The sequence below is a fragment of the Kogia breviceps genome, chromosome X (genome assembly GCF_026419965.1).
Source record: "Kogia breviceps isolate mKogBre1 chromosome X, mKogBre1 haplotype 1, whole genome shotgun sequence".
NCBI lineage: Eukaryota > Metazoa > Chordata > Mammalia > Artiodactyla > Physeteridae > Kogia > Kogia breviceps.
In genome coordinates, this window is record NC_081330.1 from 44,202,056 (window position 1) to 44,229,594 (window position 27,539).

The 27,539-nt window shown below is 39.3% G+C and overlaps 2 protein-coding genes across 9 annotated transcripts in view; one reads left to right on the forward strand and one right to left on the reverse strand.

Moving 5' to 3' along the window:
- Positions 1-92: 92 nt before the first annotated feature.
- Positions 93-25,857, reverse strand: CSTF2 (cleavage stimulation factor subunit 2). 4 transcript variants are annotated; one of them, XM_059051042.2, is made up of 15 exons: positions 25,707-25,827; positions 24,281-24,359; positions 23,771-23,940; positions 22,613-22,749; positions 22,000-22,119; positions 21,769-21,906; positions 19,071-19,194; positions 14,725-14,787; positions 12,155-12,214; positions 11,371-11,512; positions 10,405-10,580; positions 9,949-10,241; positions 6,168-6,278; positions 4,969-5,094; positions 93-2,866 (listed from the first exon to the last, which is right to left on the reverse strand). In XM_059051042.2, exons 1-14 carry the CDS (start codon positions 25,762-25,764, stop codon positions 4,972-4,974), a joined length of 1,794 nt encoding a protein of 597 aa, XP_058907025.1. In that variant the 5' UTR covers positions 25,765-25,827; the 3' UTR covers positions 93-2,866; positions 4,969-4,971. The 4 variants fall into 4 exon arrangements, with proteins under 4 accessions (XP_058907025.1, XP_066879250.1, XP_058907026.1 ...); XM_067023149.1 differs by having other exon boundaries at positions 19,071-19,143; positions 25,707-25,796; XM_059051043.2 differs by lacking the exon at positions 12,155-12,214 and having other exon boundaries at positions 25,707-25,857.
- Positions 25,858-25,932: 75 nt separating this feature from the next.
- SYTL4 (synaptotagmin like 4) overlaps positions 25,933-27,539 on the forward strand; it is a 169,523-nt gene continuing 167,916 nt past the window's right edge. For 3 of the 5 annotated variants that reach the window (XR_010838691.1, XM_067023650.1, XM_067023654.1), the window contains exons 1-2: positions 26,179-26,330; positions 26,949-26,990. The gene's annotated coding sequence lies outside the window, so the exon portion shown is untranslated. Of the gene's footprint in view, positions 26,331-26,843; positions 26,991-27,539 lie in introns of all 5 variants that reach the window. The other 2 variants (XM_067023651.1, XM_067023653.1) reach the window with 2 other exon arrangements.

The following is a 27,539-nucleotide window of genomic DNA, read 5'->3' on the forward strand; positions in this document are numbered from 1 at the left end:
TTGATTCCAAGTGTTACTGTCTCCTGGACTCTGGGTCACATTCTCCTCTCCCTCCCACCCACAAAGAAGATTTCTAAGTAGGGTGATTTTTTAAAATAAAAATTTATTAAAGAATGACAAAACATAATAATAAGCATAAATAGTAAAACAACGAACATAGAATTACCAAGAACCCAATCCCTATATAACACTATGTACATTCTTACTGTTAAACATGGTCTTATCCAGTGTGAACAGCAATTTATGCTTTACCTATTTTTGCTTGTCAAAAAATGAAGGATTTTCTTCTTTGCTTAATGAATAAATCTTTTGTTACTTTACCTAGGCTCTCCATTTGGGAAAGAAAATCCTGAAAGTATGCTAATCATAATTGAAATTGTATTATAATTGAAAGTCAGTTATGCTGTCATTAGCTTGCATTGTTCTGTTGGAAATAATTGTGAAAACTTGAACTCCATCTTAGGATGATTATTTAATCAACAAGGACTCTTTATTGCCATTATTATCAAGGGGTTTTATTAATGTCTAGTCTTAAAAAAAGTTAATTTAAAATTTTGACAACACATTTTTTGGCTCGTACATACCTATTCATTAAGGAATCATTCACCTAATGACATCAGTAAAATGCCTTTTCTTTCTCCTATCTAAATGCTTTTTACTTCTTCCATCCACCTGGCTCTGGGATGTCAGTAGTCACAGTGAAACAGTAGAAGGAAAGATTGGGGCCCTTAAAAGAGGAAAAATAATCCACATTTCATTGTGCCCAAAGACAATTCAAATCACTGGATTTACAAGAATGTTTTTACTGAATCAACATTATAGCACCTATTTCTCTACCATTAAGTGAGCAAAAATGAATAAATGATTGTTTCTAATTATCCAGAAATCTACATGGTTTGAAAGATTAGTAAAACCAATTTTTTCAGTCACTAGTTTGAACAAAATAAAGGTAGGTCATGAACTCATGGTAGCTAATTGTGTTTCATTTATTAACTGGACATCTAATGGATGTCTCCATGGGAATAGACTGGGATACCCCTGCTGTTACCAATTTCCCAGATTTCAGCTAATTTAAATTTAATAAGGCTTTAGGAACATGCACAATGGAACCTTGATGATATGGTTCCTACCAGACAACTGCTGACCAAATTATAATTTGATCTTCAGTGAGTTTGATTTGGAATCTTAGTGTTCTTGAAACTTATAATGAGTTCCTAAGGAGAAAGGCTGTACTCTTGGTCTTAATGTCTAAATATATTGACACTTCAAGATATGACTGTTGCTAAAATCAACATATCAAGGCCTAGAATGTTCATGGAAGTAGGCAGAAAAGGTAATGATAATAAATCCTACACATAATCAACATCTAAGCCTGAACTGGGGATGAGCAAGATACCCAGAAAGCTCCTCGGCTGTTTTGAGCAAGTTTTTCTTCCTAGGTTGTAATATCAAGTTATCTTATTCAGCAAATTTTTGTTGCAGTAAATGTTTATATATCAGAGTAGAAAATCCCTCAATTTTAATGTCTCTCATAAAGTTGATTATCTTTGCATTCTTTTGCTTCACAGGTAAGCAATATGCTATTACATTCTCTAAGCCTATGGCAGGCTTTTAATTCACTTGACCATAATCCTAACCCAGAGGCTAGGACTCTGAGAACATAAATAGGCTCAGGAGTAGTTCCAGTGGAACTTTACTAATTATTAAGGCACCTCTTAACCTCTTGAGGTTGGCCTGATGGAGAGAAATCATGTTTCTCCTTAATGCCACTATGAGAGAGAGAATACTAGGCTGGAAGAGCAATAGGTTAGAGCCAGTGGCACTGATTATGTTCACACCTATGTGAAAGGAAGCAGGCAGGGGCAGGCCTAATGGGCAATCTGACAGCTTATGCTCTACATTTGGTCCTCTTAAAATAAATGAGAAAAATGTAAAAGTTTTAGAGTTTCTATGTTTTAGTTTCCCAGAATAAATATGGTTACTAGGTAGGGCTGTAGGTTAGTAATTATTTAGAAGGCAGGATGAAATGTATTTTGTTTGTTTGATTTCTGTTCAGTGTTTATTTCACCTTGAACATGTGAAAAATTAGTGGCTTTCTTAACTTTTAAGGTTGACTACCCAGACTGAAGAGTTTTAAAACAGACAAGAAAATGTCAACAGTCTCTTGTGTTGTTGACACACTCAAACCAGTGATCATACATCATCTTTGTCTTAACTCTGAACTATGCGTGTGAATAGACTTGGTACTGACCAAAAAATACATTTTGATATTTGGATTTTTCTAAACTAAATACACTGCTCTCCTAGGTAGGCTCTTTGCATTGTTGGCCTTCTGACCATTTTACAGCTCTAAGCACATGCTATTGTCTCCCAGTAGACTCAGAAGTTCTAGCAAGCTCTCAAAGGGCAAATATTATTCCTGTTGGAAGCAAACTAAGCAAAAAGTAAGTTCCAGAAAACACTGTTTCTGAGAAATTCTCAAATATCATCAAGAAGAATAAATGGTTAACTTAAAATGAAAAACAGAGCTATGGCAACATAATATTAAAGTACAATACTGCAATAAGGGTAGAAAACACATGTAAGGTTTCACCCTTGGTGTTCAGCCTTTTAAAAGCAAAAAGGTCATGTATATCAATTTGCAGTATACTAAAATTGTGTTCAAAGTTTATTTCAAGTCACAGAAAACATACAAACTAAGACAACAGAATGAACTGATTTTGTTCTGAGAGAAGGTGATGGGAGTCCTCCACCTGGCACCAACTTGAGTCATTCAAGGGTTAGGATGCAGAACTCATCTTTTTGCAACATTTCAACAAAGTTATGGAATTAATTTCCATATTTGTTGGCAGGTAGTTTTGAAAACCTGTAAGGAAAAGTTGGGAGAAAGCCATCAGAAGTGGAGACAAAGTTCTCTTCCCCAAACATCAGGAAGAAAAAAAATTAAAGGTGGGGGAGGGAGGCTACACATATGAGCAAATCACCAGGGACAGATCCCTAAAGTGTCTGCCTCTTGCTTCCCCAAAGTAATCATCCCTTACAGCGGAGTTTCTCAACCTCAACACTACTGACATTTAGGGCCAGAGAACTCTTTGTTATTGGGGGATGTCCTGTGCATTACAGGATGTTTAGCAGTATCTCGGGTCTCCACCCACTGAAAGCCAGTAGCACACCATACCCCCTAAAGCTGTGATAACCAAAAATGTCTCCAAACATTTCCAAATGTCATTTTTGACCTGATGGTAATGGTACATAAGCCTGTCAGTGACAGCAGAGCTGGATCACGAGCAAGGTATAGGACGGAGGGAGAGGCAACATCTCGGCTACAGTATGCACAAATACCAGCAAATACACATTAAAACCTTCTCTGCATAGAACTACATACACAGAACTGCACAGAACGTACACACACACACACATATTAATGCAGGTTTAGTAAAAAATGGTAAAAGGTGAATAAGGTCTGTAGTCTAGTTAACGGTAAGGTACCAAAGTAAATTTCTTCCTTTTGCACTATAAACCAAAAAGGTATGTGCACAACATCTTCCCAAGATGTTATCATTGTGGGAAGCTAGGGGAAGGGTATGTGAGGCTCTTTGTAGTACTTTCCCAACTTCTTGTGAATTTTTAATTATTTCAAAATAAAAGATAAAACAAAAAACCTTGCCCTGTGGTTTATGTGCAAGGCTCTAAAATGAGATATCTTATAAGCAAGAATACACAATGAAAGAACTTTCAGAAACATTTTTACCTCTACTATCCTGAAACATAATTTCCTCACATTGTAGGGAATGCCTTCTCTGGCATAAATAAACTAGAAAAAGTAAAAGAGAGGAATAGTTTTTTTTTAATATATCTATTCCTCTGAATATAACAGGTCTATACTTTTATAGGTCTATAATAGTCTATACTTTTACTGAAGAAAATAGAATGCCTTGGGTATCTGGACTAAAAGTGCTGGTCATACTGAAAGTCTACTCCATCCATCTATGACAGCTTCCCATTAAAGTTCAGTCATTTACAGTCTAGATACAGATATAATGCATATTTCCAGTTTGGATGTTTTAACAACATTACAAATATGGATTAAAATACAATATACTTAGTAAAGACTGCTAGTCAGTGTAAATGAGTTCACTGTCATATGATAATACATGGATGGGAATTATAATAAAGATGGAATAAAAAGCAGAAATTCAAAATGTGATATTCCAACTGATACTGGGACAATGTACATTTTAAACTGTTCTTAGAAAGCAGAATTGTTTATGAAATACAAGATTTTGGGGAAAAATTTTTTAAAAAGAAACACCAATACATGTAATCAAGTTAGGTCACATGACTATGTTCCTTTTTACCTGACTGATGAGCAAGAAAAATAAGGGCAGCAGTGTACATCAACCTCTAAAATGTACAGGGACTGATGGCGATGGTGGACATTCACTACCTTAAATTATGTGCTGTAACAGTTTAACCTCAAAGTATTCAAAGTAAAATAAATACTGGAAACAATGCTTGTACGTTTTATTGAAATGGTTTGTATTTTCTTCATTTTGATGGGGAAATATTTTATTTTATTTATGTTATTTTATTTTGGAATAAAATAACAACTGATTCTGGAGGAATATACGATCAAACTATATTTAGGGGTTATGTCTAGGGAATGAGATTGAGAGGGCAGAGCTTTTACCCTGAACTTTCTACATTTCTGTATTTGATTAATTTGGTTAAATTGATCATGTCATTTTTGTCATTAGGAAAGAAAGGTTAAATTAGATTACAATCCATTCAAAAACTGAACAAATGCCTATTGCCTTCCCACGTCATGATAGGGACTGAGCTACTGAAGGGTGAAGGGTCTAGCCAAGAGGAGTGCAGGCCTTGGAGAGTCTTGCTGGTTAAGCTTGAAAGAATATATCCCAAATGCACGAGGAGCTTGTCTGACTCAGGCAGGGTAAGTCTGCTCACCTTTTAAGGCGCTCCAGTAGATTTCTGTATTTGTTCCTTTAAGATCAGGATACTCTGCCTCTGCTCAGGAGGCAGCATGGCGATCTGGTCTGCAGTTAGTTGAAGAACCTGCATGATTAAAGCAGCCTGTGCAGAGGAAAAAAAGGTAGTGAGTTTTAATGATGGCAGCTAAAAAAACACCACCAGCTTCTGTCCACAAAGGAAGGATAGAGGAAGGATAGTTCACACACAAAAAACAGCAGGCCAAAAAAAAAATCAAACCAAACCAAAGAAAAAACCAAAACCAGCTGGTGAGAAAAGGCACAATGAAAAACACAAGTACAATGCCTAAGATCAGAAGACTCAAAACAGACACCTTCATGAACCCCAAATCCTTGCAGACTAAGGTGACACCTGTGAGCCCTCGAAAGTCTACAGTTTTTAATCCTGCTTTAAAAGTTTCTCCTGGGACTTCTCTGGTGGCGCAGTGGTTAAGAATCCGCCTGCCAATGCAGGGGCCATGGGTTCGAGCCCTGGTCCGGGAAGATCCCACATGCTGCAGAGCAACTAAGCCCAGGCGCCACAACTACTGAGCCTGTGCTCTAGAGCCTGCGAGCCACAACTACCGAGCCTGCGTGCCACAACTACTGAAGCCCATGCACCTAGAGCCTGTGCTCCGCAACAAGAGAAGCCACCGCTATGAGAAGCCCATGCACTGCCACGAAGAGTAGCCCTCGCTCGCGCAACTAAAGAAAGCCCATGCACAGCAACAAAGTCCCAATGCAGCCAAAAACAAAATAAATTTAAAAAAGTTTCTCCTTTTCATAAGTTTTAGCCTTTCCATCAGATATGAACTCCCTACAATGGTCAAGTATAGAAAGAGAAAGATATGCTCATGGAGAATCTGCTATTGTTTTTAGGGATAAGGTAAAAAAGGGAGGAAGAAAGGAATTTGGATTTCCAGGTCAATCAGGCCTGCACACAAAAAATCTACTGGCAGATGAGTTGAAATGTAAGATAAGCTGCCATTCACATACATCCATTTAAGAATTTTAGGACCAAGCCCACAGATTTTCAGGTGACAAGATCATAAAGAGTTCTAAGAGTAAAAACATCACTTCCAAAGGGACTCTGAAGACCCAGGACTTCCACATGGTGACTGTGAAAAGAGGACTCCAAAAGACTCGTGCATCTGGAGGCAGCTGGACAGCATTACTTACCTTCTCATGGTCCTGCGGAGTGACTTGGTTCTGGCCAGGACTAAAGCCACCAGGCTGGCCTCCACCCTGAATGCTCGCTCCTTGCATGCCCGCTCCCTGCATGACTGGTACCTATGTGCACAGAGAGAGATGAAGAGAGATTTTTGGTACTTCTCATTTAGGTAACCAGAAGCCAGTAATAACAGCAATGTGAAAAAATATCTGATTGTGGATATGAGTTAAAAAAGCAAATTAATGACTCTGAAGATCATAGATGCTAACAGTAGTTAGCATCAGCAGAAGGCAGGGTTTAGCCAGAGATCAACTAGCAAGTTGACAAATTTCTTACAATAGCTCCAGCATCATCAACAAGTATCACACGGCACAAGTGGATACCATCGAAACAAGCAAAATTCAGCCACATAAGCACAGGGGAAACTGAGAGCATTCTAGAAACTAGCACTCAGTGGAAACAGAAACGAAGCCGACAGATTCTAGAATAATGTATGCTTGTCCACTGGGGAAGCTACATTCACAGGGATACCACCTACCTCTAGTTCAATCAGACACAGGCCCTATCCCACAATTAAGGCAGAGATGATCATAATGGCAGAGGCAGAAAGGAGATGGGAAGGCCCCCAGGGAAAGGACTACTATTAGCCCAACATTTGCTTTTTATGACTTTCCTCAGAGAATATGCAGCAGTTTCTTTCTATTAAATACAGACCAAGAAACACGACTGACCTGAGTTAACAAAATGCAGTTATATCATGCTTACTGGTACTTAAGATCTTCAATGGGTTCAATGTTTTGGAAGACAACCAGAACCCAAGGAAAAGGCCTCAGAGCATCTAGAATAACTGTTAAAAGGTCCCGATACTGGATTTATGTTCACACTCAGGCATTCACCCAGAGCTTAGGTGGTACGCTTATTAAATACAAATTGTTAACAAACATGTTACCTGCTTCCCCAGCAGATGAGAAGCAGCAAAGCATGAAAGAAATGTGGATAAACCATTAGGAGCAGATTATCATTACAGCAATGTGAAGAGCCAGGTGACAACCTGACAGTGAAGGATACCAGAAACCAAAACAGGAGATGCTATGCTTTCTATTATAGCCTATACAATAGTGGGTACATTTAATGATGACCTTGAGTAATCAAAAATGATCAAAATAATTTTTTGTATCCTGTTTAAGAAGAGAAGGAAGCATAGTATACTTTATAAATGATTTTTCATTAAAATAGTTTAAAAACTTGGTTGAATAATTCTATTATCTGGAACATTCATTTGGATGTATTAACTAATTTCCCAAAGACACCAGAGACATGAAGCACTAGTACAGCTTTGTACAGATTGCTAGAATATTATCACTTTCCAGAGACCAGTCTGAACCTTAATGAGCTGTTACAGACTTGAAAAATCTATGAGAATAACCTTTTTGAAGCTTCAGTCAATACTAATTTGAGGTACTGTAATGTGATCTAACCATTTAATAATGGCTATTTAAAGTTTCCAGAAGAGCCTGTTCTAGGCTCTCAAGTAATAATACAGCTGACCACATATCCAGGTTTGCTAAGACAGTCCCAGTTTAAGCTTCTGCCCCACAGTAATTACTAACAGCACTCTCAAATGTGTCCCTGTTTGGATAGTAAGTTATATAATCACCCCAGTAATAATAAGCCTTTCACCAACAAGTTTCCAACTAGGTGGACTGAAGTTAATTTTAAAATATGATTTAAAATTATGAGTTAAGGATATATTGTTAGGTTACAAAACAAGGTGCAGAACAGTGAAAGGAGGAAAAAGTAAGAATACATGTATATTCATATTTGCAAAAATAAGAATATATATTCTTATTTGCTAGAAATATACATTATAATAAAAGTGATTATCAATAGGAGATGGGGGTCACAAGGGAGATAGGTACGAGGAGGAAGTGGGGTTTTTACTGTATATCTTGTACATGAGTGAATGTATTTTATATATTTATTTATAAGTAAACATATTAAACATTTTTTTTAAAGTCTGAAGATAAAATTTTTATTTTCTCTACCTCAGATCTAATTGGCTTTATAGAATCTACTAATGAAAACTATAATAAACATAATATTAGGGTAATGAGTTCGAGTACTAGCAGATAAAGGAGCAAGAAATTATTGATAAATGGTCTTCCAACCATTATTTATTTTTTTTTTTAATTTTTTTTTTTTTTTTTTTTTTTTGCGGTACGCGGGCCTCTCACTGCTGTTGTGGCCTCTCGCGTTGCGGGGCACAGGCTCCGGACGCGCAGGCCCAGCGGCCACGGCCCAAGGGCCCAGCCGCTCCGCGGCACGTGGGATCCTCCCGGACCGGGGCACGAACCCTCATCCCCTGCATCAGCAGGCGGACTCTCAACCACTGCGCCACCAAGGAAGCCCCCAACCATTATTTTTGACATCTTTCTCCAAAGAATTATTAACAGAACTATATAAGGACATCATGTAGTTATTTGTTATTTATCTCCCCACTAGAATACAAGCTCCATGGGGGCAGGACTTCATTTTGTTCACACTGCTATATCCCCAGTACCTATAGCTCTGTCTGGTACATAGTAGGTGCTTAATAAATATTTGTTGAACGATTGACTGAAAGCATAAAACCCATTTTTATTATGAGGCTACTGACCATAGAGGGTATGATAAAAAATCAAAGCCCACAAACACATTTTTAAAAGTGAAACTTGAAAAACAACAGAAAACAGTTTTTTCTACACATATCAGAAAACAACATATTAATATTTCATATTAGAGAGGAGGGACAGACACACATATACAACGTGCAGATAACAAGACAGAGTAGCATAGTGGAAAAAATAGTGGGTTCTAGTCCTTGCTCTGCCACTTTTTAGTTGTGTGAATTTGGATAAGTCACCTGAATTCTTGGGTCTCAGTTTCCAAACCTATAAAATGAGAACTGGGTGACTGACATGTTCCATTCCAGCTCTGACAATACAGTCCTCTCTCTTGTGCATACACACACACACAAGGGGAAGTAAGGCACAGAAGCATATGGAAGAGAGAAGAGATAAAGAAGTACATAGAGGAAGGAGGAAGTCACATTGAGGAAAAATGAAGGTGGAAGGGCTAGAGTGAAATGAAGGTGTTAGCGGAAAAACAAAACAAACTCAGAGGGAAGATACACATGTACTACCTCCCCACAACCAACTGGAGGGTAAAAAGGATGGAGATGAGAACACATAGACAATCACAGACCACCTTTACACATAGCTGGATAAAGCCAAATAAAGTGAAAGAAGAGATAAGAATTTAGTTGCACAGCTTTTAAGACAAGCATTAGTAAATTGCCTTTCAACTCCACTGTTCACTTTAGGCTATGTGATGAAGGTAAATTAAAATAGATTTCTGCAAACCTAAGATCAGCTAAATGACCACTAATAGCTCTTCATATGCTCTAATGCAGTGGTTCTTAGGGTTATACATTAGAATCATTTGGGGGAGATTTTTCAAATTATCCATGCCTAGATTCTACTGATGTGCTCTCTAGCCCCTAAAATCAGGGATTCTGCTCTGAATGGAATTTCAAATTGTGGGACAAGGTTACACTTCTGGACTATAATCCTGGTAGTCAGAAAACCACCACCCTAAGGAACAGAGAAACTAAAGGAAGGGAGATTCTAATCTTCCCCCAAAAGCTGAGAAAACAACTCAAATCAGAAAGCAGTAATAATCAGCCTCAATAATCAATTCCTGAATAGATCAAGATTTCACATAGAAGTGAGAAGTGAGTGTTACATATACCTGTCTGGATCCCTGGGGGCCAACTGTCCCCATGTTAATTGGACTGGGACCCTGGATTCCACTAGGTATAGGGCCTCTAGGGCCTGGGACTGGGCCCCTTGTATCCATGCTTCTGGCCTCCATCCCTCTGACTTCCATTGCACGGGCCTCCATTGCACGGGCCTCCATCGCACGAGCCTCCATTGCACGGGCCTCCATTGCACGGGCTTCCAATCCTCTAGCATCTAATCCTCTTGCCTCCATGGCTCGTGCCTCCATCCCTCGTGCATCTATGCCTCGGGGATCTCTTCCACCTATAAAAAGTTGCAAGAAAACCATTGGGTAGCTACCCACCTTTACTGCAAGAATAACCAACAATCAAATAAAGCATTCTGTATCCCAGATTGGAGCCTAAGACAGCCCATTCATCATGACCCCACAACTACCAGTCAGCCTTGTGATGTGGTTTCCCCTCACCTCTGCCATCCAATGGTGGACCCCTCTGATCTAGCATGGGTCCTCTTGGCTCTGCCATTAGAGGTCTGGGCTCAGCTAATGGCCCTCCCCGCATCTCATGTGGGGGTGGACCACGGCTGTCATGGCCAGGGACATGGTGCATGGGCGGACCCTGATGGGGTGGTCCCAGGTAACCTCTAGAGATGGAGAAAAAAATGTTATATTTTAAAACAGAACAAAACAATAAGAACAAAGTATCAACCAGAAGATCAGTAAAATTAGATAAAGAGATGATGCAAACATCAGTCTACAAATGCTAAGAGAATAACACAAAACAGGTCAAAGAAAAGCTATCGAGATGTAAATCCATGTATTCTAGAATTTCGTGTTTGGTCAGGGCACTCAAATTAAGGAGGAACGAATGGATACCCATTATATATAATGAATACCCAGTAGGGTGCTTAAGAACATGGGTTACTGTATGGGTTCAAATCTAGGCTCTATCATTTATTAGCTGTGTGATCTTGGGCACATTTGCTTAACTTATCTAAGCCTCAGTTTCTTCATCTGTAACATGGGACTGATATTAGTATCAATCTCACAGGGCTGTTGTGTGGATTTAGTGAGATGATCTCAGTAAAGTACTCAGAGCAGATTGAGAGGCATAATCCCCACTAATATCAATTATTATTATTATTGCTATTATTAGTATTACTACTAACAATAAGCAATATAAGTTTTTCCTGTTTAGATATATGTGTGCTAGAATTTCCAATTTCTGAGGATGGAGCAGCAATGGTTAGTTCAAAATGACATACTCAACTACATAGTTCTGCCCAGGAAATGCTTCATCTTGGACAGTGGCCATGAATATTTATTTATCTTTTGAAGTAAGCAAACAGGCACAACTGGTATGAAAAGATTTTGTTCTCAAAGCAAGGGGAAATTCTGATTCCTCCAAACTTTTCCTTCTGTGTCAGTGCTTACCTAGGCTCTACCTCTCCAGTTACAGAAAGTAAAGTGCCTCCGCGTGGGTCATTTGGAGCATCTCCCAACAGACCTCGAGGAGTTGGGACGTTGGCAGGCAAGGGCCCACGCTGCATAGCTGCTCTGGGGTCTTGCATCGGCACTGACAGGGAAACAAATGGGGAAGTACTGCTGTGAAGGACATGTAAGGCAAGAAGAAATGACTCTATATACCACTGACAACATAGTTCAGACTCCTTAGAGTGGGTGAAACCTCACCACAACAGACTTCTCTTGCAGCTCAAGAACAGAAGTAGGGTGTAGGCAGAATCTGTTCCATGTCAGAGGTATGGATGGAATTATGTAAACAAACTGGGGAGCAACCTGCCAAGGCCTAGCACTGCAACCTGAAGAAACCTAGGCTCCTGGTTTTGCTTATAATCAATCTGAGTTCAAGGACCAGAGTCACAAAAGAGAGGTAGGGCCTTGGCATATGTGAACACTGCCATGGCTCTGCAAGAACCTGCTGTCTCCTTACAGACTGCTATTCCATCCAAGCCTCCTGACACCAGTAGGGAGGGAGTACAGCCTCAGACAGATGCCCATATCATCCATGTTCTCTGCCCTGTGTGAAGAGGTCAGTCTTAGGCTTGTGGCCCCAAAAGGAAAAATGAAAAAACAAAAAACCCAAAACACTACCCTTTTGGGTTCCGAATGTGAGGATGACTGCCAAGCAGCCGTTGACCTCTCAACGTCCCACCCTGAACACCACAAGCAAAAGGAAACCCGCAGATACAATGGGTACCTTGAACTCGCTCAATTGATGCAGGCCCGGTGGGTCCCACGGGCGAGTGCTGTAGGGTTCCTAGGTGAGCAGTAAGTTCAAAAGGAGAAATAACAGACACTTAAAATAGCTTGCACACACACACAGAGGCACAGAGACACTGGAGATTTACACATATAAGTTAAAGAGCCAAGAGTTCATTAGCTTGCCCTGTGCTACAAAGTCTTCCTAAACTATATGAGCTTCTTTGGGATCTGAAACTATTCTGCTTTGATGAGATTGCTTCCTAAGGTAAAACCTGTGGGCCACTGATTTTATTTGGGCAGGAATAACCAGCCACTTTCAATTTACACCTCTCCTACTAGGATTCCCCTTAAATCTTATGATACTATGAAAAAGAGAAACAAAATATTAAAAAGTATGCTTCTGAAACTCCAGTTAGGCAAAGAAGTTAAACATATTTTCGTAAGCAAAAAATGAAAGAAATTGCACTGAATCTGGAAGGCCAGATTTATTCTGGAAAAGCCCATTAACAGAAGTGGCACAGTATTATTTTTGTCATAATTTAAAGCACAAAAATTTCTGCTATCAAATGGGGAAATGCAGTGAATGAACTTTAGACAAAGAAAGAGAATATTACTCCTTAAGAAGTACTCTGCCACTGTAAGTTTTTGATAAACAAACATCATGACATCAGCAAATAAAGACTAATAAGATGACAAGGGCGCCAACACTAAACGAAGGTGGCAGAAGGCAAGAAGAAGCCTCTTCTTAAACATCTCATTGTCTCTTTTCAACATTACAAATGTGTAAAAGAAGCATGGATTGCAGGAAAAGAATGACAAACTGGGTATAAATGAAAGATTCTTGCTTCTTCTGCTGGGTACTAAAGGAAAAGTATAAAAGAAAAGTCTCATTTTGTCTCTTCATGAAGACATCCTTGATATACCTTCAAAACTCAAGTCATTTCCCTTTGTTAACTTTTGACCAGAAAGGTGAAGATAACTGTATCAAGGAAGATGTCTTGTGGAAGTATGTATTAAACAAAGTTTGATTTATTGATGGCTGGGGGAGAGGTAGAGGTATGACTAAAACTTCTAATTCCTTCTCACTACTGCAAAAATACTTTGGGGCACATACACAATCTACTGATAGCGGCCGAGGGGGGTGGGGCACAACAGCATAAAAGCATGGTCTGGTCAGATGAGGTGTCTGGACAAAGAGCTTGTTCCACTGTCAATTGCCTGACAAGATTATTAGCTCTGTCACTTTAGCAACCAATATCAGTATACAAACCACATACAAGGAGTACAGTGCATAGGCCTATATCTTAGTATTTTGCTTTAAAAAAAATGGGTTTTGAGGAATTCCCTGGCAGTCCAGTGGTTAGGACTCAGCACTTTCATTGTCGTGGCCCAGGTTCAATCCCTGGTTGGGGAACTAAGATCCTGCAAGCCACATGGTGTGGCCAAAAAAATAAATTAAAAAAATTTAATGGGTTTTACTTATAGACCACATGCTAATAAGAAGTAACTTAAGCTTCCCTACACTTGTCCAAAGCAGTTCTTTCTCATCACAAGGACACAATAAGAACAGAAGACACTGGAAGGAAACAGAAGCAGTGTGATTGACAGAAATAGGATAGATTTCAGAGGCAGAGACTTTGGAATCTTAGCTCTGCCACTTATTAGCTGGAAAAGAAGACGAATGCACCAAGCCCAGGCCACGTTACTCAGATACCAGTATTTACTTACCATGTCCCCTTGAGGAAGTAACTCAGAACTCTGAGCTTCCAGCTCTTCACCTGAAAACTGAGGTGCTGCCACCTAACTCACAAGGTTGTTTATGAAAATTAAAGTGTATGGCCTATAGGATGCACTCAGTTTTATTGTTAGTTCCTTCTGTTTTCTCACTTTCTCTCTCTTCCTGATGTTGGTTTCAACCAAATCACTGCATTTTCTTTTCTTCAAACTCCAGTAACATAGAGAAATAATGTGGACATTTTGGAGTGGCTGCCACTGTGGTATCCAGTGTTACTGCCACAGTATAACATAAACTTACCAAGCAGGCTTCACAAACCTTTGACCCCCTCCCAGTTTTCTCTGGGGTTTAAATTTAGTCTTCCACATACCCAGTCACATAGTACATGGTCATAATTAAAATTCCTTACTCAGATCTCCATAGAGGGAGTGAGAACATGTAAGTAGAGGCATTAAACTATCAGGAAAAAGCGACATAAATTAAATAGAAACAAAGGATCCATTTGCTTCATCATCAATTCTTGTAGATCTGGGCTCTAAATCACTAGATAGAAGTCGAGACAGTGCTGCCCAACAGAATTTTCTGCAATGATGCAAGCGTTCTATATCTGCAATATCCAGTATGGTATCCACTAGCCACATGCAGCTACTGAGCACTCAGAATGTGGCTACTGTGAATGAGGAACTGAGTTTTACATTTTACCTAATTTCAATTTAATCAATTTAATATTTGAATAGCCACATGTGATTAGTGGCTGCCATATCAGATAGTGCAGATATACAACATTTCCACGTCTAATCCACATTAATCGGACATTAATATTTATTTACCTTGTCCCCGCTCCATGGACACTGGTCCACTTCCTGGCATTCCAACCTGGGCCTGCATTCCTCCTAGAAGATAAAGGGCAGGAAAGAAAAACAGAAATTAGGACAGTAGGGAAAAATTCTGGACAGTGGCTGAGTTAACAAATTTCCTCTTTCTGCCTCACAGGCAGAAACCTATAAAGGAAGATCATAACTACCACTAAGCAATGCAGTTATACAGAAGATGGGGTTTGTTACTGTACTTTAGCCTTTGGTGACAGAAAAGTGAGTTAAAGAAGAATTTGTAATCTCACTGGTTACCAAAACCTTGTCAGGGAGTTCTGTAATACAGATCAATGGTACTTACCTACGTACCTCCTCCCACAGAAGGCACTACTGTTCCCAGTGTACTTTGTAAATGGGTGGGTATACTGTTGCAGTTGTGACAAAGATTTGTGGGGGCACGCCTGGCATTTTATGAGAAGGCAACAGGGATACTAGATGTCCTGCAACGTATGAGACAGTTCCGCAAAATCAAGGATTACCCTGTCTTGCAAAACTTTCAAACGTCTTGCTAAACATTTACACAAATGAAAACCTTTTTATAGTCATCTGAACTTAAAACTTGTCTGTTTTATTTGTAAACAAAGCGCTTCTTTGCCCAGTTTTTACACACACACACACACACACACACACACACACATTGAATTTTCCAAGAATGCAATTACTGAGTAAATTATGGGCATTGTATCTTGTTTTGTTAAGAACTTTACCAAGAGTTTTCATTTTCACCATTCAGAAAATCACATCATCAATGTCAACAGTCCTTGTGATATCTGAATTGCCAAAACAACATACCTGGGTCTGTCTTTTACTTTTATAGTACTGGTGCAAGTATCTGACTGCTATTTATTGTTTTCTAGTGTAGTTGTGCTTGAATACTTGCATATTTATAATATTCTTTTACTATAAATTAATTTCTTTTTACTTCTCCTTTATATTATAGATAGGGTAACTATACTGATTTTTTTGGAAGCCATGTTAAGTATGCTATGTCAACTGTGCATTTCATTTCAGGATAGTAAAGGGTCACTGCAAGATATGTTACAAAAAGGAGCCACTGGGTCTAACAGTGTTAAGAATGACAGGTCTACTCTAACCAGCAGGGCTATGATTGCTATACAAAGACTAAACATGTACCGTAAGTCCTTGTCTGGTCCTTATCACATAGCAATAATTCTGTTTTCCTCAAAGGAACAATATATGCTGCAAGTGGGGAGAAAAGACAAGCTGAATTGTTTGCAGTTCATTAATACTCACCTAAAATATCCAAGTACAATACATGTCACATTCTCTTATCCCATTTAACATGCCAGGCACCAAAGAGCCATGAATTAAGAACCTGAGTTTGTGCTAGCCCTACCAATGCTACTAAGTAATTGTCATTTTGAACAACTGATTTGATAAAATTAACATACCCTCAGGCTTCCTCATCTGTATAGTGAACGAGTTTATCTAAACAGTGTTTTCTCAGAATGTGGTCCCCAGCCCGGCAGCGTCAGCATCACCAGAGACTTGTCAGAACTGCAAAGCTCAGGGCCCTACCTCAGACCTGCTGAAGTGGAAAGTCTGGGTGTGGAGACCAGCAATCTGTGTTTTAATAAGCCCTTCAGGTGATGCTAATGCACACTAACATTTGAGGTCTAAATGATTTCAAAACTCTCTTCTAGCCATAACATTCTATGATTTATTCAGACCACTCATCAAAACAATACAAAAATTTAGGATCTGAGGAAAGCAATGGCAGAAGGCAACATGGGTAATTTATCATACTACACCATCACATAATGGCACTTTAATCTATTATGGACTAGCTTCCCAGAAGTGGAATTGGTGGGTCAAAGTGTATATGAATTTTTAATGTGAGACTACTTTCTTAAAAGGCTGAAAAACTTCACATTTCCACCAGCAATGTATACTACCACTCTCCCCACCAATATTAAGTGTCATCTCTGAAACTTTTGCTAGTATGATGGGTTTAAGTAAAGTGAAATCTCATTATTTAATCTGAAATCCCCTGAATATAAATGAATGTTTTTGTTGCCATTTGGATTTGCTCTTCTATGATGTACTCTTCTATGAAGTGCTACTCATTTTCTTTGCCTATTTTTCTACTAGTTTGTTCCCCCTTCTCATCAACTGCCGAAGAGCTTCGTACAAGGTATCTCAAAAATTGTAGTGAAGTTTTAAGTTTCAATAACTTCAGAACTATAAATGCTACAAACACATAAAAAATATCACTTGAAAATTCAATTATTTAAGTTCCTTTTACACTTACTTTCAACTTTTGTATTTATTAATTCCCTTTTCTTGGTACCTTGGTTTTTTAAAAAAATTATTTTTCTAATATTTTAGAACTAGCAGAGTTCCTTCATTCTTTAATAAGGCACTTAAGGGTATTCATTTTCGTATAAGTACTGCTTTCACTATTTCCTGAAATTTTTGTATGACGTGTACTACTTTTTGTTGTCTTTTAGATAATTTATAAATTTCTTTTTATTTCTTCTTTAATTCAAGGATTACCAAGAATATGTTCCTTAACTTTACAAGTAAAGGTTTTTTCCAGTCACCTTTTAATTATTTACTTCTAACTTTATTGGCTTATAATCAGAGAATGCAGCCTGTAAAATCTCTACATTTTCTTTTTTTTTTTTCGGTATGCCGGCCTCTCACTGTTGTGGCCTCTCCCGTTGCAGAGCACAGGCTCCAGACGCGCAGGCTCAGCGGCCATGGCTCACAGGCTTAGCCGCTCCGCTGCATGTGGGATCTTCCCAGACTGGGGCACGAACCAGTGTCCCCTGCATTGGCAGGAGGACTCTCAACCACTGTGCCACCAGGGAAGCCCCAAATCTCTACATTTTAAGCTTTGTTTTTATTTTATGGTTAAGTACATGGTCATTTTTTAACGGGGAGGGGGGAGTGTATTCTCCAATCAAAAGATATAAGGCTCCTTCTCTATATTAAATCAAGCTTATTGATTCCATTATTTTATTTCTCAACATCCTTACTTATATTTTGTCTACAGATTTTTTTTGTCAAAGTGTGGTCTACAGATGACGACGATCTACACTGTATGTTAACAGTTCCTGACTGTTAACTACAGAAATTGAGAGTAGACACGTTTATAACAACTTGACATTGCTGTGACATCCAAGTGCATGACGTGTACTTGTCTCACTGAACAGGGTATAGACCAGTTTGGGTGTTTTTCAACTCATGTAATGAGTTGCATATGTCATTGGTTGCACATTTGTCATGTGTAGTAGGACCACATTACAACTTGTGATATTTCAAGGTAAGCTAGGTACCTATAACACAAAAAAATGTATAAAACACAGAATCTATTTCTTTCAATGAAAGATAATTAAAGTTTAATGGTAACTCTATAGGATGAGTGAAAATTGTGAGTTTGCTGAAATTTATTTGAAAATCCCTTCTCCCATTCCCTGTCAACTTAGCTCTTTAGACTGGTTTCTCTATAAACCAGAACAATTTAAGGCCAAATTTTTGCCCATTAGTTGTGTTGTAGTCAATCTAACCCAGATTAGATAAATTGACAAGAAGTGAGTTTGTTTTGCAAAAAACTTTAAATACTGATACACATCATATGTTCATACTGGTGTTTTATATGAGGAGTCACTTATTTCACCCATAACTTTTAAAGTTATTATTGTTAAATGACGAAAAGCTACAAGTGTAATATTAATTCCTATATACACAATTTTAGTGAACATATTAGTTTTTAGAATTCTTTTTTCCTTTTGTTGTTTGGTCTAAATACATTTCATGAAATCCAATGTTATGTTTGTTACATATAATAACAAATGTGGCCAGGCATTTTGCTTGTGGTCTTTTTCCCACATGTACTTTTTAACCTAATCTGACAGTCTGGCTTTTAGTGGGAGAATTCAGTCCATTCACATTTAGCAGAAAAATGACTATATGAGATTTTATTCCTTCTACCTTAACTATATGTTTATTATTACTTACTTCACAATGTCATTTCCTTTTCTCTATATTTGCTGGCTTGGTCTAGTTTCCATTCATTCTATTTTTCCCCTCATTAACTTGGAATTTTACTGTACTTTTCCAATTTACTGTTCTTTACTCTGCTCTCATAATCAGACATATAGGATGTGTATATAAGAAATCAACTATTTCTTCCACCTAGGATATATACTGCCTAGCTATACATTAATTTAATATCAAGATGTTGTTGCCACATAATAATTTGGCTACACTATGCCATTTGCTATAACAAAACTCTAGCAAAATACGAAAATGGTGAAAAATTCTAAATGAAAACGTACCTCCAGGAGCTAAGGAACCAGGCCCAGGTCCTGTTACAGTGGCTGGTATCTGCCCTGGTGCTGCAACTCCAGCCTGCAGAGAAGCTTGCATCAGAGGAGGTGCGCCATTGACATGCATTCCACTCTGACCAAGAGAAAAACCAGAGTATGTATATGCCTCTGTGAAGACTCAACACACAAAGTCTATGACCTTAAAGAACTCTTCAAATTGACACCCCCAAATATTCTACCAAATACCCTTTTCTGACAGCATGTTTCATGCAGCATAAGATTTATAACACACTTTGAACAGAAGCTGCAATACATGCAATGAGCCTGGTTACACAGAACACGATTACGACAGACCACATTATAAAAGCAGAGATTGACAAGTCTTATCTGTGTGGTGAGGCCATATATAGCACCTATTTGTTGACTTAGAGACGAGGGCCTGGCAGTAAAAGTTTAAAAAAAAGAGTGCCTTGAACGCAAGAAGAAATGAGGACTTTAAAAAAAAAAAAAAAAACAGAACTGCTGGTAGTCTACATTTTTAAGATGAAAAAATTTCTTTGACCACTTTTCTCATCACTGTCCTCAGAAATAATTCTAGTTGGGAGGGGGATGTAAATTTTTTCTAATGCTACATTAAAGCTCCTGGAGGAAAAGGGAATGTTATGTTTTCATTTGTGTATTCCCAAAAGAACTGAGCAGTCCCTTGGAATAGAAAAATAAAGATATATATAAATAGTTTAAAAATCACATATATTCTCACAGAACACAAACAAAACTCTAGAATAGAAAAGAGGAAACTGTATAGTGAGGTGGTTAAGAGAAAACAGGCTATGATGTCAGACAGAACTAGGTTCAGATCCTGGATTTGCCACTTAGATTGTTATTTTTGGAGCAGTTAACCTCTCTGGACCTTAATTTATTACCTTTCTATTTCTGAAAAAGTATATATTGAATCAGAGCAGGGGATGGTAAACTATGACCCATGGGCCAAATCTGGCTCACTGCTTGGTTTCATAAATAGTTTCACTGGAACACAATCATGCACATTTGTTTATGTACTGTGGTTCATTTCACACTCCAATGGCAGAGCTGAGTAGTTAAGACAAATTCCACAGCCTGCAAAGCCAAAACTATTTACTATTTGGCCATTTAGAAGATGTTTGCCGACCCTCACCATAACTTTTGTATGAGCCATCCAAGTTGTTTACCTCTGCCCATCTAACAGGTGAAAAATGATAACTTATTGTACTTCATTCACATTTATCTTATTTTGAAGATGAATACTTTTCATATATTTAATATATATTTGTATTTCCATTCTTATGAACTGTTCATGTCCATTGCACAGTTTTTTACTGGGTTATTGGTAATTTTCTTACTAATATATAGGAGGTGTTTTTTATTTTATTTTATTTTATTTATTTTTTTTTTTTTGTGGTACGCGGGCCTCTCACTGTTGTGGCCTCTTCCGTTGCGGAGCGCAGGCTCCGGACGCACAGGCTCAGCGGCCATGGCTCACGGGCCCAGCCGCTCAGCGGCATGTGGGATCTTCCCAGACCGGGGCACGAACCCTTGTACCCTGCATCGGCAGGCAGACTCTCAACCACTGCACCACCAGGGAAGCCCGGAGGTGTTTTTTAATATGAAAAATTTCAGACATATAAGTTGTGTAGAGAATAAAATAACCACACAGCTTAGGAAACAAATCACATATATAATTGAAATCTCCTGTATGGTCTTCCCCATTGCATCCTGTATCCCATTCTTAGACAACCATTTAAGAATTCTTATAGATGTTTCAAAATTTTATGTAAACCATTACATACTAAACATATTCTTTGCAACTCACTCAACATGTTCTTGGGATATGTACAGACACATACATCCTGTATTTTGGAAATATTTCCACATTCACTTATTTTCACTTCTGTATGGCATTATGTTTTTGAGTTACCTGTGTTGATACCATGTATCCTAGTTCATCTTAACTGCTATATGAAACTGCATTTTTGAAAGTCATTCACGGTGACACATGTAGTTTATTTAACTGTTGTAGAGTATTTCATTGGATAAATATACCACATTTTCTCCATTCTTCCATTGCTGTACATTTAGGATGCTTCCAATTTTTCACTATTAAAATGCGGCAATAAACATTCTTGAATATGACTAACAGCCCTTAGGTAATCAGCCTGCTGTCCATCACGTGTGTGGCAAATACTTTTTCCCAATTTGTCATTTGTCTTTGGTGTTTATTTCTTTTTCTCTGTTCAGAAATTTTTCAGTTTTCAAATATACCATTTTTTCATGGCTTCAGGGTTTTGTGTCACACTTGGAAAATAAGCTTTACTTTTTTCATCGGTAAGAATGGAGATAAGAAGAGTGCCGACCTCATACAACCGCTCTAAGTATTAAATGAGATAATGTATACGGAATAACAAAGTGCCAACCACAGTGCCACACATGCACATACACACAAAATCAGCTTATAAAAAAGGCATAAAGGAAGGATCTCCATTTTACAAACGTGGCACTAAATCTGTATTCATTCAGATGTCATGTACTCTGCAACCCTGTTAACTGCTTTTATGCCAGGAAACTGAAATTATCATCTCTGGCTGCTCACCATTCTTCTTCCAATATATCCTCCTAAAATGAAAATGACATTTTCAAGGCAGTTAAAAAATGTTAAGGGATAAAGTCCTACCAAAGACTGGGCCTGAGGGGCCTGAGGATTCTGCTGGTTCATCGACACATTGGATCCTGAGCCAGGTCCGGCGCTGTGGACTGTCTGAGGGTTGCCTGCAATCAGTGTTGGGATATTTGTCTGGCGATGCAGAATTTTCTAAAAAGTGAAAAGACAAATCTATGAGCTGTCTGTTTCTACTCCACTCAAGGTTTACCCTAGCATTTCCATAAAAGAACCAGAAGCACTCACCAAGGCAATTTCTGGATCCACAATTCTCATCACTACCTGGGCTTGTAGCAAAGCATAAGCCAGTTGAGGGTTCTGAAGCAACATGTTCCGTGCTTCCTGAGGACTATTCTGGACACAGAGCTGTAAAGATAAACAGATTCATCATCAGGTTCAAAACTTATTACTCAGAAATTGACAGTGATTTAGAGCTATTCCCACCTGAGAAATGTAATATTCAAGAGGCTTTTAAAGCTATTACCAGTTTTTACATAGCACACAAAATCTTGGTCATGGCAGGCAAGAGAAGGAAGAGGCATTTCAAATACCATAATACCACCATTTAGGAAAAAAGCCACATTTTAACATCTACATTTGATATCTATGGGCCACAAAAACCCTGCCAGATTGTGTAGGTGTTTGTGTACAAAAAATGGAAAACTCTTTGTATGAAATATACAATACACTGTGCACATATGGAATACTGAAGGTTCAAGAAATGTTGGTCAACAGGCACACTTTCTATTTGAGCTCAGGAAATCATTTCCATTAACTAAATGTTAATTTCCATTAACATCAATGACTCCTTGAAGAGTTGATATGCTATGATTTTCCATAACCTAATGCCTCCTCTTACCTTCATTTGTTTCATCAGCTCAAACATCTGCTCTGGTGGAAGACTGGCAACTGCTTTGCTAATGGACTCAGGGGCATCCTCAGGACTGATGGTCTCTCCATAAGGTGACTCAATGACAGGGGCACCAGTGCCAAGGCCTGATTGGGAAGAAAGTACAAAAACATTAAGGAGGCAAATTAAAGAGCTAAATCATTTCAAGTATCTACTTTCCAGGGTTGCTGTAAGGACCTGTTGATAACTTTAAATCTTCTGGAGCTTAGAAATAAGTGACTTGCAGGACTCCCCTGGTGGTGCAGTGGTTAAGAATCTGCCTGCCAATGCAGGAGACACGGGTTCAATCCCTGGTCTGGGAAGATCCCACATGCCACAGAGCAGCTAATCCCATGTGCCACAACTACTGAGCCCACGTGCCTAGAGCCTGTGCTCCACAACAAGAGAAGCCACCACAATGGGAAGCCTGTGCACTGCAACAAAGAGCAGCCCCCGCTCAATGCAACTGGAGAAAGCCCATGTGTAGCAACAAAGACCCAATGTGACTAAAAATAAATAAATAAATAAATATTTTTTAAAAAGGAAAGAAAAATAAGTGACTTGCAAGTCTTTTATTTCTGTGGAGGAAAGTGACAAAGTATATTTTCTACTCTCAAAGGAAAGCTGAGACCAGGATTGTATAGGTGAACAATGTTAACATAAATTAGGGACTAGGGATATCCATTTCCTTTCACAAGTCATTTCAGTAGCAAAAGTTTCAAATAGAAAAAAATTCTAATTTCAAAATGGAATTTCTGGATCTATTACTTCATGAAAAAAGCCATGAGAATGGCTCCATATCCCCATCAGTTACAGATCTGGCAACATAATTACAGGAGTGGCAAACACTAATGACAGACATAGTTTAACATAACTAATGGCATGGTAAACCTGTAATTCATCTTCAACTGGAAATCAACTCCTTGGCAATGGAAGGACTTAAGTCAACTTTAACTTACTTCTCAAAGATACACACTTCCCTAATACAGGCACCTCAGGTGGGTCAGGTAAAGAAGCTGTGTGGCTGATAACCATTTCAGCAGATGCTAAAACATATCATTAAGTGGGAAATCTTCATTGCTACATCTTTCCTAACTCATGTTGCACACAGCTTGGGTTTATACTCACTCTTCAGCTCTTCTTTGTTCTTTTCGCTGGCAGCATTGTCCACTCGAAGTGCTCTCCCACTGAATTCGCGCCCATTTAGGTTTCGCATGGCACTAAGTGCTGTCTCCTGGTCTTGGTATTCACAGAAGCCATAACCTTTTGGCTTTCCTGTCTCCCTATCATATACCAACCTGGAGAGCAGAACCAAGTGTCAGGCACAAATGTTACATACACACAGGGTTCCCACTAACATTGCCATGTTCTAATTTGATCTACTGTAAGATAAATAACCTTATCGCTCTGTCTCACTGAAATATTTTTACACATCTTTATAAGTGAAGAAAATGTATCTTTTAGTAAAAATGAATGTGAATTGTATGGTATGTGAATTACATCTCAATAAAGCTGTTACAAACAAACAAGAAGAATGCATGTGAAAACTCACCAGTAAAAGCCTCGCCATTTTTACTAAGGGCCAAATTTGTGGTGATTTTAAAGAAACTTCCACCAAGTGGTAAAAGGGGATCTCACCTGAAACTAACAACAGGTCCAACCTCAGAAAAGATGTCCTTTAATTGCTCTTCAGTAGCCTCATATGGAATGTTCCCCACTAAGAAGAAAATAGATAACATATCAAAATTCTGAGTTTGTAACCTAGATCTTTAGTGAGAAAGTATCCACATATATCACTGAAAATGTAACAACCTAGCACAGGGAGATCAGCTAGGTGGTTTGTGACCACCTATAAGGGTGGGATAGGGACGATGGGAGGGAGGGAGACACAAGAGGGAAGAGATATGGGAATATATGTATATGTATAACTGATTCACTTTGTTATAAAGCAGAAACTAACACACCATTGTAAAGCAATTATACTCCAATAAAGATGTTTAAAAAAAAAGAAAATGTAACAACTGGTTCAAATACAGTGTTCCTCCAATCCTGGTTCCACCGTACTCCCTTAGACAAGATTTCAATCCTGTCTGCTGACTTTATTTACAAGAGAAATAAACCACTTAGACTAAACACAAAAGGTGTAGGCACTCCTAAGTATCAGTTTTCAGACTTAACTGACATGTGTTAGATTTTCCTTAACTATGGTGAAAATAAATACTTAGGCATTAGTATTTACCTGAAGGTGTTTAAGTCTTATCAATAACTACTGAAAATGTCAACATTATAATCTTTAGAGCCGGCTCATATGTCCGTATTTCTACATATACACGCACTCAAAGGAGAATGACCATGAATGTACTGGAGGATGTTTAAAAATTGTTGTAAATCAACTATACTTCCGTAAAAAAAAAATTATTCTGAACTGTTTTGTCATGTTCCTTCCAAAAGATGCTTTAAAATCACCACACATACTTTAAAATAAACAACTTATTTTGACTGAAAAGATTACTCAGAATAGACTCCACCCTCTTTAAAATTTCTTCGATGAGGTCTTAGTCGTTCATTCATTCATTTATTTACAATCCACCTTAAGATGCCGGGTAGTCGCTACCACTAACGACGAACTAAAATGTAACGGGTAAAAAGCAGAGGATGAAAGCCCTTATGAGAGGGCGGGAAGTGGACACAAGGATCTATATACCCTCAGCACACAACCTGTATTCTGGGACAGGGGGTGAGAAGTAGTACGGGACAGTTGCCATGAGCCCTCGCTTCTGGATAATAATTGAAGCTCATGAAAAGAGAAACGTATATAAGCTGAACGCTGGTTTAACTTCCTCAGCCACATCGTGAAAAGGCTGCAAAACCTCGGGGGAAGGGGAGCAACACTTTGCCCAGGAGTCCACCAGGCTGTCCGCCCTATGGGATAGGCAGGTCGAGCTGCAAGCCCGACCCGTCACCAGCTCCCGCGGCGATTTGTGAGGTGCAGGGGGGCATTCCTCGCCGATCCCTGTCTTTTTCTGTCCCTCCCCGATGCTTGGCTCCACCGAATTCCTCTCACCGAACACCGAACGTAGAGAACGATCCACCGCAGGGTCTCTCACAGTCAAACCCGCCATCGCTCTCTTCCAGCGGCTTCCGGTGCGCCAGAGCACACTTCCGTACTGCGCGTGAGCCCGGCGCCTAACACGCTTTCGTACGGCGCGTGAGCCGGAAACTCCTGGGCCAGAGGGACGCAGGGTCCCTCCCCCGGCGTTATTCCGTCGGCAGCCGGCACGCGTTACGTCCACGAGTGCTACTCTCCCAGCTTCCCCCGGGCTGGGCTCCTGCCTGAGAATAACTTGGTTCTGAGCTGGAGCTCGGCTGATTTGAAGGCTTTTAGTATGTAGAATTCCTTATTACTCATTTTTTCTTAGGCTAACGCAAGTAATTGTCGACCACAATAATGAGGCGGCGGCGGCTTTACCATGGTAACAGGGAAGTCATATGATAAACCGTGGCATTTTCATTTTAGTTCCGCCCTGTTACGGGAGGGAAACGCTTGGCCCCGCCCCAGCGGCGTGTGTTTTATTCTTTTGCAAAAGCTGTGAACCTTCGGGGCGACATGAGGAAAGACAGTCGCGGCAGCCTAGAGAATGAGGGGCGCTCAACGTCAAGGCGCCTACATAGCTGAGGAGATGGGGAGGTAAACGCAGAAGAGACCCCTACCTGCTCTCTTGCAGCCTCTGGGCTCCAAGTGTTTTGTGGTGGTGAGGGGGCCTGGCGGCGGAGGATGTTGGCCGGCAGGGTATCAGAAAACCTCGGAACGGAAAATATCTTTGACCGGTTGTATGCGGGAAGCAGCTAAGATAGGATTTTAGCTCGGGTTGCTTTGGCTCCAGAGGCTGCATGTTTAAGTGCTGTATCTACTGCCTACCAGTATAACTCAGAATTTTTAATGGCGTAACTTTTTTTAAAAACCGTTTTTGGAAGAGAACTTAGAGCATAGGGCCTGGTGATGGTGGATCACTGTCTCATAATCATGAACCACCGAAGAATAGGTTGAGGCGCTTAGCCAGGGCTTGTTCTGCCATCAGCCATTTGTGGAGAATGGAGTGTTGGTACTGTCACTTAATCAGCCACCCCTACTGGTTATAAAAGAAGACATGTGTACAAGGGGTATTTCCTAAGCTTTTGGTTTTTTATATTTGTGTTTCAGTTATAGACCATGTGCCTGTGGCCCCATGCCTCATTGCTGTTGTCCATGACAGTCTTTTCCCTTCATTGCTACGGTCTCAGAGTGACACATTTCTTTTGCCTCCAGATTGTAGCAGAATGAAGACAGAAGGTGTTGTCTGATGCTGTTGTAAGTATTATGACTGGACCTCAGTTAACACAAGGAAATAGGTGCTGTATGAAGAGGTAGGGGAAAAACTAGGAAAGATACATTTCTACACAAATGGGACTAAGTGTTATTTGGGGGCTTTGAGCAGAAGAGAAAGGATATGTAGTGGAGAATCAAAGAATTTGGGAAACCACAGGCAAGATTTGTGGGGCATTGGCAGAAAGTTTTGTGGTAAAGTCCTGAGTTCTTCTCCAACTTTGTTAATGGCACTAAGAATATTGGATAAGGTACCAGTGAAGCAAGCAAAGACCTTCAAGATTGTGAGGGCACAGAGACTTGGGTTATTTCTCCTGGCCATGAAAGGTCATACTTCCAAGGCTGGAGTAAGTGCTGTTTATGTTTGGTCCACATTTAAATTTCCTCAGACAGTCATGGAATGAAATCTCCCTTTGAAAGGCAAAAACCTATGGATAGATAACATTTCACAAAAAAAGATTCCAAATAGAACTGTAGCATTACCCAAGTTAGGAGGAATCCTCAGTGGTGCCTGCAAGACATAAGGTAACTTGG